This window comes from Mustela nigripes, chromosome 12 (genome assembly GCF_022355385.1).
Source record: "Mustela nigripes isolate SB6536 chromosome 12, MUSNIG.SB6536, whole genome shotgun sequence".
NCBI lineage: Eukaryota > Metazoa > Chordata > Mammalia > Carnivora > Mustelidae > Mustela > Mustela nigripes.
Genome location: NC_081568.1, coordinates 119,255,165 through 119,269,866, shown reverse-complemented (window position 1 = coordinate 119,269,866; position 14,702 = coordinate 119,255,165). Strand labels below are relative to the sequence as shown.

Below are 14,702 nucleotides of genomic sequence, written 5' to 3'. Positions count from 1 at the left end.
TGTCCACTAACCTGGGGACAATGGCAGCTGGCCAGTGGTGGTCATTTGCCCTGTGGGGAGCCTTGGTTGCTGTTAGAAAATGATGGCACTAGGGGGTGAAGAAGAGAAACAGTCCTGTTCTGACCCCTGCCCAGATAGGTCCAGGTTTACCCACTTCCTTGAAAAGCACTTTTTTTTCTGTAAGTGCACTTTCTTTAATTGCGTCACAAATCACAGACTTTGAAAATGTTACCGCGGTTGCATTTTGAAAGAGTTCTTCCAAACTAAAAGTGTGACAACAGATCAGATGATGATTCAACTTAACAATTACCCACGCTGTCTTTACAGGGAGCTTGCATTCTGAATATGCTAAGGGATTATATCAGTGCTGATGCATTTAAAAGTGGTATTGTACAGTACCTCCAGAAGTATAGCTACAAAAACACAAGAAATGAGGGCCTGTGGAATAGTATGGCAAGTGTGAGTATGGTTTGGTTTAGTCTCGGCCTTGGGGATTACCAGGCTTATTACCATGTTTTGTTTTGTTTTCTTACACCCTGTTAATCCTTCCGAGAAGAATCCTGACTGTTTTCTAGAGAACCGGGAATAACACATTCGGTTTGGGTTTTTAGATTTGCCCTACAGATGGCTCAGAAAGGACGGATGGCTTTTGCTCCAGGGGTCCTCATTCATCTTCAACCTCAGTAAGTTCTTGCAGCTGTATGTGGTACCCCGAAACACCTGTGTTGACTCCGTGTTCTTTGAAGGAAGCCTCGGGGCCAACCTCTCCGAGGTCTTTCATTCTATCACCGTAACTCCACATAAGACTGTGGTTAGGGGCGCCTGGGTGGCTCAGTGGGTTAAGCCGCTGCCTTCGGCTCAGGTCATGATCCCAGGGTCCTGGGATCGAGCCCCGCGTCGGGCTCTCTGCTCAGCGGGGAGCCTGCTTCCTCCTCTCTCTCTGTGCCTGCCTCTCTGCCTACTTGTGATCTCTGTCTGTCAAATAAATAAAATCTTAAAAAAAAAAAAAAAGACTGGTTAAACTGTAGCAGACTGACAGCCTTTTTACAGTTTTTTTTTTTTTTTTTTTTTTTTTTTTTACAGTTTTTACAGTTTCCCTGAAAAGCTGTCTATGCAAGGGTGTGGCATAGCGTTTGTGGGAAACATCTATCACTGGTACTAATTTGTTCAGCTTTGTTCTCTGGAAAGCCGTGAATTTATGACCTGTTCCTGTGGTAGACTGGGGCTGTGTCAGTCAGCCCATGTGGGTCACTCCCCTAACTTTTCATTCATGAAAAAACAAACGAGGGCAGCAGGCAATCTCGAGCACGTAAGCATTGGGCACGAGCTGAGCACTTGACTCCTTTACATCTCGGAGTGAGCCTGTGAGCTTAACTGATGGGGGTGTGAAATCCAAAAGCCTATGTTGGGTCAGTTGCAGAGTGGGGATTTGAATTTAGATCTAATTCACATTTTTTACTGCTGAGCTAGAAAGAATCCTTAATATTTGAGTCCCAAAATCACGTGAGTCTGTTTATCTGGACTTGTAGAGTTTTTTCATAGGAAGTGGAAGTTGAGTCTAGAGAGGCAGCTAAATTTTATTCACCCTATTGTCATTTTTGAGGTCTTTATGGCTTTTAGAGACTGCCTTACTCCGTGATCTCTAGATTTGTTATGTAGTATGTTTTATCGTTTGGCTCTTCAATATCCTTAGAAGCTTTTTTAGTATCTAAGAATAGATCAGTTTTTAAGACAGCTAAATGTGGACCGTCTTGATGTTAGCACTGGGAAGGACAGGCTAGTGGCTGAACATTGTCTCCCACCTTGCCTGTCTGAGCCAGCATTGTTACATGGTTGTTGAACACCTGACCCTTGGTCTCCCTTCCCTACTTCATTCATTCACTTGCCTGCTGGAGGCAGGGTGCCAAGCCCAAGGGATGCCCAGTAGAACCAGATACAGTACCTGCTGGGGAGCCTAGACCTACACAGATGGAGGAAGGGAATGGAAAGGCAAACAGTCAGTGCTCCGGTGAGAGTGCTACTGTGGGACACAGTGTGGGGAAGGGAGGAGGAGAAGGGGTGAGGAAAAGCTTCGAGGGACTTGTCAACAGGTCTTAGCCCAGGAGAGCAAGCCTGGGTTCTCCATTAGCATCGGGCGAGTGGTCACGTATCTGTTTTCTGTCGACCTCAGCACTGGCGACAGGAAGGCCTTGATGTAAAAACCATGATGAACACATGGACGCTGCAGAAGGGCTTTCCCCTGATAACCGTCACGGTGAGAGGGAGGAACGTGCACATGAGGCAGGAGCACTACACCAAAGGACCCGAGGACGCCGCAGAAACTGGGTAATGTTTCTGTTGTTGCCTTGGTAACACCTGCCTTGTGCGACAAAAATTCATTTTTCAGAGCATTCTCGTCTTGACCGCTAAAATATTTCAACTAAATCTCTGCATCCTCTGAAGTCGAGTTACACACCACCATCTTCCAAGAGGATAAATGTGGCTTTCAACCTTGGTTCTTCTCAGTAAAGCTGTTACTGTATCATTATTTTAACATTGCCATGTCCTGTAGTTGGATGGGTTGGTAATTCCGGGTTCTGACTGGAAACGAGCTCTACACGAGGCAACTGCCCCTGAAGGCCGATAGTGCCTGGCGTTTGGGTGAGTGGAGGACATAGACATGCGGGTGTTACCTGGGGCGTAGGGGGAACTGCGTTGGTTTTTGGAAGTCTGCGTTAGATCCTGGAGCCTGTTTGTCAGCTTTACCACTTCAGAAGGGCGTCACTGGAAAGCAGATTGTGCACCTTGACCGACCCAAATGGACAGTACTTCAATTTGTTTTGAAATAATTTCAGGGGCGCCTGGGTGGCTCAGTGGGTTAAGCCGCTGCCTTCGGCTCAGGTCATGATCTCAGGGTCCTGGAATGGAGTCCCGCATCGGGCTCTCTGCTCAGCGGGGAGCCTGCTTCCTCCTCTCTCTCTCTCTTTCTGCCTCTCCATCTACTTGTGATTTCTCTCTGTCAAATAAATAAAATCTTTAAAAAAAAAAAAAAAAGAAATAATTTCAGACTTAGAGGAGTTGTAAGAAGAGCACAAAGAATTCTCATGTATTCTTTACCCAGATACACATGTATGTTAACTTTTTACTACATTTACTTTATCATTCTCTCTCTCCCCTTCCCCCTCTTCCTCCCCTCTCTTTACATATAACCTGAACTATGTGTATAAAATGTAAAATAGAACCTTTCCACGTATAATCCAAAATATCAGTTAAAAATACACTCTTTAGGGCACCTGGGTGGCTCAGCTCAGTTGGTTAAGCGACTGCCCTCGGCCCGGGTCATGATCTTAGAGTCCCAGGATCAAGTCCCACATTGGGCTTCCTGATCAGTGGGGCTCTGTTTCTCCCTCTGACCCTACCTGCTTTCCTGCTTTCTCATTCTTTCTCTTTCAAATAAATAAAATCTTAAAAAAGAATACTCTTTACCTTTTTATATGCTCTCTACATAGCATATATATTATTCATATATTATTGAAGTATAATTGACAAACAGTATCCCATTTCATATATAGTCATACTGATTCATTATTTTTACATTGCAAAATACCAATAAGTCTTATTACCATATGTAATATGGTAATAATTATTATTATATTTATTATATATATAATATATATAATTATTATTATTATAAATATTATTACATAATAAGTCATTACCATATGTAATATGGTAATAATGTAATAAGAAAATTATTACAGTATTACTAGGGCAGCTGGGTAGCTCAGTGGGTTAAGCCTCTGCCTTCAACTCAGGTCATGATCTCAGGATCCTGGGATTGAGTCCTGCATCAGGCTCTTTTCTCCTTGTAGAGTCTGCTTCCCCCCTTTCTCTGCCTGCCTCTCTGCCTACTTGTGATCTCTCTCTCTGTCAAAAAATAAATCTTTAAAAAAATTATTACAGGGGATGCCTGGTGGCTCTGTGGGTTAAAGCCTCTGCCTTCAGCTCAGGTCATGATCCCAGTGGGATCAAGCCCCACATTGGGCTCTCTGCTCCGCGGGGAGCCTGCTTCCTCCTCTCTGTCTCTGCCTGCCTCTCTGCCTACTTGTGATCTCTGTCTGTCAAATCAATCAATCAATCAATCTTTAAAAAAAATTATTACAGTATTGACTGTATTCCTTATGCTATACATTATATCCCATGACTTATTTTGAAACTGGAATTTGTAACTCTTAATCTCCTTTACCTACACCCTCACCACCCCGCACCACCCCCCACAACCAAGAGTTTGCTTCCTTTATCTATGAGTCTTTGTTTTGTTTTGTGTCTCAGATGACACGTAAGGGAGATCCTACGGTACTTGTTTCTATCTGTAGGAATTCTTTCACGTGGCATAATATCCTTTAGGCCCATCTCTGCTGTTGCAAATGGGAAGATTTCATTCTTTGTTTGGCTAACACTCTATTGTGCGTGTATGTACGTATGTGTATATATACATCTTTTTATCAACTTATCACTGGACACTTTGGTTGCTTCTATATCTTGCTATAGCTACACAATGCTGCATGAACATACAGGTTCATGCACCTCTTCAGAGGGGTGTTTTCATTTTCTTTGAATCAATACTCAGAAGAGGGATTGCTGGGTCATAGTGTAGTTCTACTTTTAATTTTTTAAGCAACCTACATACTATTTATGATAGTGACTGTACCAGTTTACACTCTAACCTTCAGGAAAACGGAGCCTTCCATTTCCTCAACATTCTTACCTATACTCGTCATTTTTCTTGTTTTTTATTGCTTTATTGTCTTTTCATCATGATGACTGTACTTGTGAATCCCCATTACCTATTTCACCCCCCCCCTCCCCTTTGGTAACCATCAGTTCTCTATGGTTGAGAGTCTGTTTCTGTTTCCCGGTTTCTCTTTTTGTCCTGGTTTGTTTTATTTCTTAAATTCCACGTAGGAGTGAGGCCATATGGTATTTTTGTCCTTCTCTGTCTTGTTTTACTTAGCATTATACTCTCCAGTTCCATCCATATCATTCCAAATGGCAAGACTTCGTTCTTTTTTATGGCTGAGTAATAGTCATTATATCTGTATATAATCCCACATCTCCTGTATCCATTCATCTGTTAATGGACACTTGGGCTGTCTCCATAATTTGGCTACTATAAGTAATGCTGCTGTAAATATCGTGGTGCATGTATCCCTCTGAATTAGTGTCTTCATATTTCTTGGGTGGATACGCAGTAGTGCTATTGCTGGATCATAGGGTAGCTCTATTGTTAATGTTTTCAGGAACCTCCGTACTATTTTCCCGCATGGCTGTACCAGTTTGCATTCTCACCACCAGTGCAGGAGGGCTCCCCTTTCTCTGCATCCTCACCAACACTTGTTTCTTGGGTTTTAATGTCAGCCATCCTGACAGATGGGAGGTGATATCTCATTGTAGTCTTGATTTGCATTTCCCTGATAAGTGATGTTGAACATTTTTTCATGTGTCTGTTGGCCATCTGGATGTCTTCTTTGGAGAAATGTCTGTTCATGGCTTCTGTCCATTTTTTAACTGGTTTCTTTGTTTTTTGGCTATTGAGTTTGATAAGTTCTATACATTTCGGATACTAACCTTTTATTGGATATGTCATTTGCAAATACCTTCTTTAGGCTGCACTTTAGCTTTGTTGATTATTTACTGTGCAGAAGCTTTTTATTTTGATGTAGTCTCCATAGTTTATTTTTTGTTTTCTTTCTCTTTGGTTCTTTGGTTTTCTTTCTTTCTCTTGCCTCAAGAGACTTATCTAGAAAAATGTATCAGAAATTACTGCCTGTGCCCTCTTTGAGGATTTTTATGGTTTCAAGACTCACATTTAGTCCTTTAATCCATGTTAAGGTTGTTTTTGTGTATGGTGAAAGAAGTGGTGTGGTCTCCTTCTTTTTCATGTAGCTGTCCAGTTTGCCAATATCATTTGTTGAAGAGCTTTTCCCCACTGTATACTGATTCCTGTTTTGTCAAAGATAAATATATGATCATGGGTTTGCTTCTGGGTTTTCTGTTCTATTGATCTATGTGTCTGTTTTTTATGCCAGTACCATACAGGTTTAATACTACCATTTTATAATATGACTTAAAATCTGGTGTTGTGGTACCTCCAGTTTTTTCTTTCTCAAGATGGCGTTGGCTATGTGGTTCCATACACGTTTTAGAATTGTTCGTTCAAGCTCTGTGAAAAATGCTGTTGGTATTTTGATAGGAATTGCATTAAATCTGTAGATTGTTTTGCGTGCCATAGCCATTTTAATGATACCTGTTCTTCTATTCCATGAGCATGGAGTATCTTTCCATTTCTTTGCATCATCTTAAATTGCTTTCATCAGTGTTTTATAGTTTTCAAAATAATAGGTCTTTCACATGTTAGGTTAAGTTTATGCCTAGATATTTTATTGTGTCTGGTGCAAATACAAGTAGGATTGTTAATTTCATGTTCTGCTGTTTCATGGTTAGTGTATAGGAATGCAACAGATTTCTGTACACTAAATTTGGATCCCACAACTTCACTAGACTCAGTTATCAGTTCTAGTAGTATTTTAGTAGAGTCTTGAGAGTTTTCTGTGTATGGTATCATGTCATCTTCACATAATGAGAACTTTATTTCTTCCTTACCAATTTGGATGCCCCCTCCTTTTTTTATGCTGTCTGATTGCTATGGCTAGGAATTCCAGTACTATGTTGATTAAAATTGGTGAGAGTGGACATCTTTCTCTTTTCTTGACCTTAGGGGAAAGCTCTCTTTTTCACCATTGAGTACAATGTTGATTGTGGTTTGCATATAAGGCCTTTATTATGTTGAGATATGTTTCCTCTAGACCTACGTTGCCGAGGGTTTTTTTTTTTTTTTTAAGTTTTTATTTATTTATTTGACAGACAGGGGCTTGGGGGATAGGAATGATTTTTTTTTTTTTTTTTAATGTAAGATTCGGTTTGCTAATGCCTTGTTAAGGATTTTTGCATCTATACTCATGAGAGATATTGGCCTGTACTTCTCTTTTTCATATTTCCTCCTGTGATCTTTCCTTTTCCTCTTATGACTCCTTAACATTTCTTATAAGGCTAGTTTGTGGTTCTTCTTAGTTCAGTGAACATCTTTATGACCATTATTTTGAACTCTTTATCAGGTAAATTACCTATTTCATTAGGGTTTTTCTTTTTCTGGGATTTTTTGGTTTTCTTTTGTTGGGAATATAATCCTTGGTGTCCTTAGTTTGTTTGACTTCTATTTCTGTGATTTACTGTTAGTTGTGTAGGTTGCGTGTGCCTAGTGGCTTTGGCTGGCCAGCTGAAGCCAGAGTGGGATGGGAGAGAAGTGTCCCAGGGCAAAGTGAACCAAGGCTGTTCTGGTGAGATGGTTGGAACTGGAGTATGCATGGGCTGGGGAGTTCTGAGACAATCTTTCCCTGGGCCACCCTGGAGAAATTGCTGAAGTTGGAGGAGATGGTGCAATGGTTGGAGGTCTAGAGCTGGAGTGGGAGCAGGTTCAGTCCATGGGGTCCCAGGTTGTCCTGCGCCAAGGCCACCATGGTAGGATGGCTGGGGCTTGACTGGGTATAAGCCAGGAGGGTCCCAGAGTACTCTTCTGGGGCCACTGCTGCAGGTTGACTGGAATTGGTATGGGCTAGGAGTCTTGGAATGGCTGGGGTGGCCCTACGCAACTGGCTAGAGTGAATGAACCCTGCCCCTGTCCACAATATCACAGTGGAGGGGGAATGTACACAGTGGTTCTCACCAGCGCCTATGACTTCAGAGAGAGTTCTAGCAGTTTGCCCACTGTTTGGTGGATGCTCTAGAGTTGGTCAGTGGATTTTCTTCACTTATAATCTAGTTATCCTCTAAATTGCATTATATTCATCACATCTCAAGGTGGGCAAGTCTGATAGGGGCCTTCGGTAATAGCCCTCCCTCATTACCTTGGGATGGAATTTCTGTTATCCTGGCTCTTTTTCTGCCTTCTGTGTGTGGTCCCTCTATCATTTATCATGCAGAAGCTATTCAATCAGCTCTTGATTCTTCTTCAAAAGGAATTGCTCTATATGTAGATATAGATTTGGCGTATCCACAGGGGAGGTGAGTTCGATGTCCTCCTATGCTGTCCTCCTGGATCCACAGAAGCGTATATATATATACATATATACATATATGCTTATATATATATATAATATAAATATATTTATATATATAATACAGATTTTATGTATTTTATGTATGTATATTGCACAATGTAATACATATATATATATATATTTTACTACAGGTAAGTTGGAAACATGATGTTCTCTACTCTGAAATAGTTGTGTGATATTTCTATAAAAAATAAGAATATTCACCATGTAAGCACAATATAATATCAAAATTATGAAATAAAATTGATCTAATACTTTGATCCATAAACCTGACTTAACTTTTCCACCTTTCCTAATAACGTCTTCATAGCAAAAGAAAAAAGCTGCAGTTCAGGATTCAATATAGGCTCACATTGCATTGTCACACATGTTCAGTTGTATTTTTTTCTTCTTTTCCCGAAACTGTTCTTTAACATTTTTCTTCTTGCCCTTGATATTTTTGAAGAACACAGGCCAGTTCTGTTCTGTTCTGTTCTCTTCTTTCTTTTTCCTTTTCCTTTTCTTCTTTTAATAGATTGTCCTCCAGTCTTTGTTTTCTGCTGTTTTTTCATGATGGGATTCAGGTTGTGCATCACTGACAGGAATTCCACTGAAGTGATACCCTATTCTTTTTAAGATTTTATTTATTTATTTGACAGACAGATCACAAGTAGTCAGAGAGGCAGGCAGAGAGAGGAGCAAGCAGGCTCCCTACTGAGCAAAGAGCTTGATGTGGGGCTCGATCCTAGGACCCTAGGATCATGACCTGAGCTGAAGGCAGAGGCTTAACCCGCTGAGCCACCCACGCACCCCTGTGATATTCTATTCTTAATAAATGTTGTAGGAGTCACAGGATGGCTATCTGTGCAATTTATAGGGGTCCAGGTCTTTAAGGTAGGACCTCTGAGCTCCAACCTCTACAGAGGGTGCTGAGGTTCACTGGAGCCCAAATTTCCAGCTCTACTGAAGAAGTCTGAGAAGAATGAACAGTGCTTGAACTGGTGCCCCTTGCAAAGCTGGAAAACAGGCTGGTGATATCTTGACCTCTTGGCTCTAATAGTTTTGGTACCATCATTAAAACTCGCCCGTGTGTGGCATATGATAGATGATTTAATAACTGTTTGTTGGTCTGAATCAACAAATAATCTGTCCTTTCTCTAAGGTACCTGTGGCATGTTCCACTGACATTCATCACTAGCGAATCAAACTCAGTCCAAAGATTTTTGCTGAAGACAAAAACAGGTAACTGATCGTAGAAATAACTACGTTAAATACGGAAGAAACTGGAAATGTGTAAGACTTGCTAAGTTTGTTTTACTGTTGATCATGATTAAAACAGAAGGATCAGGTCAATCTTTATATTAAGCAAATTGTTGGCTTTCAATTTCTAGTAAAGAAAGGATTGAAAATATTCTCTGGTAGCAAAAAAGAAAGCCAGTGTCTTGCCAGGTGGAGAATAAAGCATCTGAGTTATATATGTTGAGAGGGAGGGATTACGAGTGAAAATTCCCCTTTTTGAACCCTGCTGGATCATATCATGTGTATGGCCTAAAGTATGGCTGTATTCTCATAGATCTATAAATCTCAAAATATTGGTGGTCTAAAGCTAGTGCTGGCCTTTGCCTATTAGAATGGACTTTTCTGTTTTCTGAAAGAAATGTGTCCAAAAGGAAACTCATTTCAGTATTAAAATTGTTCAATATTAAACTTGCCTTTAGTTTCTTTGTCCAGTCTCTGATCAGAAAAGCTTTCATGAGCCAAGACAGAAAATGGAGCTCTGATGTATTTTATTTGCTCTAGATGTGCTCATCCTCCCAGAAGAGGTAGAATGGATCAAATTTAATGTTGGAATGAATGGCTATTACATTGTGCATTATGAAGATGATGGATGGGATTCTTTGACTGGCCTTTTAAAAGGAGCACACACAACAATCAGCAGCAACGATCGGGCCAGTCTTATCAACAATGCGTTTCAGCTCGTCAGGTAATGACAGACTCCTCAAGGTCTTGGTTTATTTCTAAAAGCCGCTATTAGCGTTCAAACGCTTGATTTCTAAAGACAAAAATGATTGCTTGCTCGTAAGAAGCTAGATGGTGTTTTCTCCTAAGTTCTTAAATTCCAAGGTTGCGTCTAGTCTTAGGATTAACCAACCATGTGTCTGTGTCTTAGAGTAAAGCTAAAGCAAGAAACCTGTATTTTAATGTTGCTAACTAACGACATAGATCAGACTGATGCAAATGTATAGAAAACCAGGAGACCAGCCTTGCGGAGAAGCTTCTGGTCCCTAAAGCCTTGTCTCGTAGCTTTTCTGGCCCTGCTGAAGCTTAGGAGGTTTCTGCCCTTGTGGGTCTTTCCCATTTTTAAAACCTTCTTAGAAGACTACGTGGGTTAGTACCCAGTTGTTTGCATTTGTGTCTGGGGTTAACCCAGATTTCTCCCCCCAGTTCTCAAACTAGATACCTGAATTTCATGGAAGGTTTCTGGAATAAAGCTTAGAAAATGTGGCGCAGCCACATGATGTTGGAGTTGTTAAGGATAGTGTTCATTCTTTTTATTTTTTTGCCTTATGTCCATGGTTTTTAAGGAAATGGTTCTTAAGCCTGAAACTCAAATTTGCTCAGTATTTAGGCAGAGCTGCAGTCCCCAGAGGAGTCACGCAGGTGGGAAGACCTGATTCTGTAATTCTCATTTCCCATGTCCCTTTGCTCTAAATTTTGAGTTCATTTGCTGGACCTCTCAGGGTGGCCAAAGGCAATGGGGGATAAAGATAGAAGTGGTTTTTCTAGTTGTTTCTGCCTACCTGAGACTATTTCCCTCTGTAATATTGCTGAATTCTTGGAGGATTTGCACTTAATATATACCCTGCCACTAAGATTTTGGACACCTGCCCTCCATAATGAAGGTTTGTTTTTTTTTTAAGATTTTTAAAATTTATTTCATAATGGAGGAATTTATCTATGTTCACTTTCTTTTTGAAATGGAGACAAGAATGTGTTTAATGCAGATGCTCAGACTTTTGACTGGGTGGCAATCTCTCTAAGATGACTGATTTTGATAAAAATCACTATCTTACTCTGGTTGTTGAGCCCCCTGTCTGTTGTTTCTCAGAGGGTCAGATGCTGATCTGTCTCCATTTTGTCTTCACCAAGAGTTAGCACTGGCTATATTATTATTCAAGAAACTTCCTCCACAGTGGTAAATAAGCCAGTGCTATGTGTGAAAGAAAAGACACTTATATAAAGGCCCCGTTAATAAGGCAGCATTTATATCTGATTGAATGTTTCACTGGAAGATTAAAGTATCTTTTAGGGGTGCCTGGGTGGCTCAGTGGATTAAAGCCTCCGCCTTCGGCTCAGGTCATGATCTCAGGGTCCTGGGATCGAGCCCCGCATCGAGCTCTCTGCTCAGCAGGGAGCCTGCTTCCTCCTCCTCTCTCTCTCTCTCTGCCTACCTGTGATCTCTGTCAAATAAAATAAATAAAATCTTTTTTTTTTTTTTAAGTATCTTTTGAAACAAAAAGTTGACTTCCTGATTTTTGTTTAAACTGCTAACCATGGTTTCTCTTGACCAGCAATGGAAAGCTATCAATTGAAAAAGCCTTGGATTTAGCCCTGTACTTGAGACGTGAAACTGAAATTATGCCGGTCTTCCAAGGTTTGAACGAGCTGATACCTATGTATAAGTTGATGGAGAAAAGAGATATGAAGGAAGTGGAAAATCAGTTCAAGGTAGAAGCCTTCGATAAATTGAATACTTACATACTGCTTTGCTTTTGTGTGGGTGTGGGAAAGCATCCTTACCATTGTGTATATGGGTATATCTCTAGAAAGTACATCAGAATTAGTATTCGGATTAAATAGCAAAGATTTGGGTTTCATCCTGACACTAAAGACAGAGCACAGTAAGAATCAATACTTAAGTTTTATGGATTTGTTATTCCCTTCTTTTTGCAAATCCTTTATTTCATTTTACTTGTCTTTTGAGGTTTACTATTTAGTTTTTATTATATTCAAGTTAACATATACTGTATTATTAGTTTCAGGGGTAGCACTTAGTGATTCATTGGCTGCATAGAACACCCAGTGCTCATTCCATCACATGCCTTCCTTAGTGCCCATCACCCAGTTACCCCGTCCAGCAGCCCTCAGTGTGTTTCCTGTTGTTCAGAGTCTCTTATAATTTGCCTCCCTGTTTGTACCTTTTATTTTTCCTTCCTTTCCCCGATACTCCTCTGTTTTTGTTTCTTTAATTCCACATATGAGTAAAATCATATAGTATTTGTCTTTGACTTTTTTCACTTACCATCACACCCCGTATTTGGAGCCACATCATTGCAAATGGAAAGGTTTCATTCTTTTTGATGGCTGAGTAATATGACACACACACACACACACACACACACACACACACACCCCACATCTTCTTTATCCATTCATTTGTCAATGGAGTTCTGGGCTTTTCCCATATTTTCACTCTTGTGGACATTGCTGCTATAATATTGGGGTGTAGAGGCCTCTTAGAATCACTCTCTATCCTTTGGATAAATACCCAGGAGTGCAATTGCGGGGTCATAGCTCTATTTTCAACTTTTTGAGGAACCTCCATGCTGTTTTCCAGAGTGGCTGCACCAGCTTGTATTCCCACCAACAGTGTAGGAGGGTTCCCCTTTCTCCACATCCTTCACAACATCTGTTGTTTCCTGACTTGTTTAATTTCAGCCATTCTGACTGGTGTGAGGTGGTATCTCATTTTGATGGTTACTCTTAAGATACTCCATGACTCAGGTACTTGAGGAAGAGGGACAAAATCGTTTTTGGCAAAATGTTATGAAGTCCTATTGTATGATTTGCTCTCAAACTTTAGTTCTATAAACCTGGTTTCAAAAGTGGCAGTTCATCACAATTTTTAAATCGGTAAAGGTATATTTATAAAAGATGCTTATGCAAATAGTAAAATCATGATTTTCTTGTTTTGCCTCCTTTTATAAATAAATATAAATAGAATCATGTGGTTTAAAAAAAAAGAGTTGGATCCCACTTTACCAATTAATCCCCACCCCCTGTGGGTATATCAACTCGTCTAAAATACAGGGCAGCCCAGGACAGTACTGGTGACACGTGTGGCTTTCCCACAGGCCTTTCTCATCAGGCTGCTGAGGGACCTCATCGATAAGCAGACGTGGACAGATGAGGGCTCCGTCTCGCAGCGAATGCTGCGGACTGAGCTGCTCCTACTTGCCTGTGTGCGCAAGTATCAGCCCTGCGTGCAGAGGGCAGAAGCCTATTTCAGAGAGTGGAAGGAAGCAGATGGAAATCTGAGGTCAGTGCTTACCAAACAATGAGTCTGTTCCTGTAAAGGCTATCTTTTCTGTTTTTCATCGTCAGTGCTAGATGTTGGGAGAAAAAAACAAGTAGAGCCAAACCTCCCATGCTGTACTTCTTGGGAAAATAAATTGCTTCTTGAGATTTTTCTGTGTATCTCTCAACTTTCTGTTTTAAGAATGCTAGGAGGGAAATTCTATATATAAAAATCAAATATCTGGAGAGTTAAAGTGGGATCAGAATGATTTCCGTCTAATGGAGGTAAAGACCACAAGTGAAACAGCTGTCCTAGAGAGGAACACTGGCAGTGCATGCACGCCACAACAGTAGCTTCGTTGGGCTTCCAAAGTCCCTGTGTAGTAGTTGCTGACACCATTGAAGCAAAGTAGGGTCTTCCTGTATTTAGAATTTATTCTTGAACTTTAATATTTGGAGCTTAAATCTCTCTAGGAGATATTAAGCCAACAATCTACATGGCTCCATTTAAAGAAAAACCTGCAAACAGTGGTCCTATTGGATTCCTGACTTTTGTTCATGGACTACATCTTGAGTCTACTTTGAATTTCTTTTGGCCTGAGAAGTGACCGTCTGTCCTGTTCCCCAGCATCATGGTGTTATATATGTAGGTATTTATCAAAGTGGCTTTTCCCATTATGGTTTTGAGAAGGGTACTTAAAACCTAATTGTAGATACTTCCTTGTGCCTCTCCCATAAAATCTGAAGAAAGAGGTAATTTTTGTTTATATTTCCAGGCATGTTGCTCCACTCACTGGGCCAGTTTATTAGTTTGTCATTCGTCATCACTCTACATCCAGACACACTTCCTGCCTCTCAGACTCTCACCAGCGATGTTCTTTCCCACAGCCTGCCCAGCGATGTGACCTTGGCAGTGTTTGCTGTGGGGGTCCAGAACACTGAAGGATGGGATTTTCTTTATAGAAAATATCAGTCATCTTTGTCTACTTCCGAGAAAAATAAAATAGAATTTGCCCTCAGTATTAGCCAAGATAAGAACAAGCTTCAGTGGTGAGTAATTCATTCATGTTCACGTGGCCAAGAGGAATTAAATGAGCTCAGATCCTTCCGACATCTCTTTGTTCTCTTGGCTGGGAACTGCCTTTTCTGCTGGGAACATTTATTCAAGTGGGCATATGTGTAATGAGTGTGGTCATTGATTAGGGGAGAGGCAGGTGTTAGGAAAAATATTTAAAGGGATATATATTTGTGTCTCTTTAATATGTTTAG

The 14,702-nt window shown here is 40.6% G+C and overlaps 1 protein-coding gene across 4 annotated transcripts in view; it reads left to right on the top strand.

Annotated features, from left to right (window-relative positions):
- Positions 1-14,702, top strand: part of ERAP1 (endoplasmic reticulum aminopeptidase 1) — a 40,572-nt gene that overhangs the window by 18,917 nt on the left and 6,953 nt on the right. For 3 of the 4 annotated variants that reach the window (XM_059418266.1, XM_059418265.1, XM_059418264.1), the window contains exons 9-16: positions 328-459; positions 612-683; positions 2,171-2,325; positions 9,298-9,377; positions 9,936-10,119; positions 11,708-11,864; positions 13,271-13,455; positions 14,322-14,483. In XM_059418266.1, coding sequence (XP_059274249.1) covers positions 328-459; positions 612-683; positions 2,171-2,325; positions 9,298-9,377; positions 9,936-10,119; positions 11,708-11,864; positions 13,271-13,455; positions 14,322-14,483 — 1,127 coding nt within the window. The remainder of the gene's footprint in view (positions 1-327; positions 460-611; positions 684-2,170; positions 2,326-9,297; positions 9,378-9,935; positions 10,120-11,707; positions 11,865-13,270; positions 13,456-14,321; positions 14,484-14,702) is intronic. The other variant, XM_059418268.1, reaches the window with a different exon arrangement.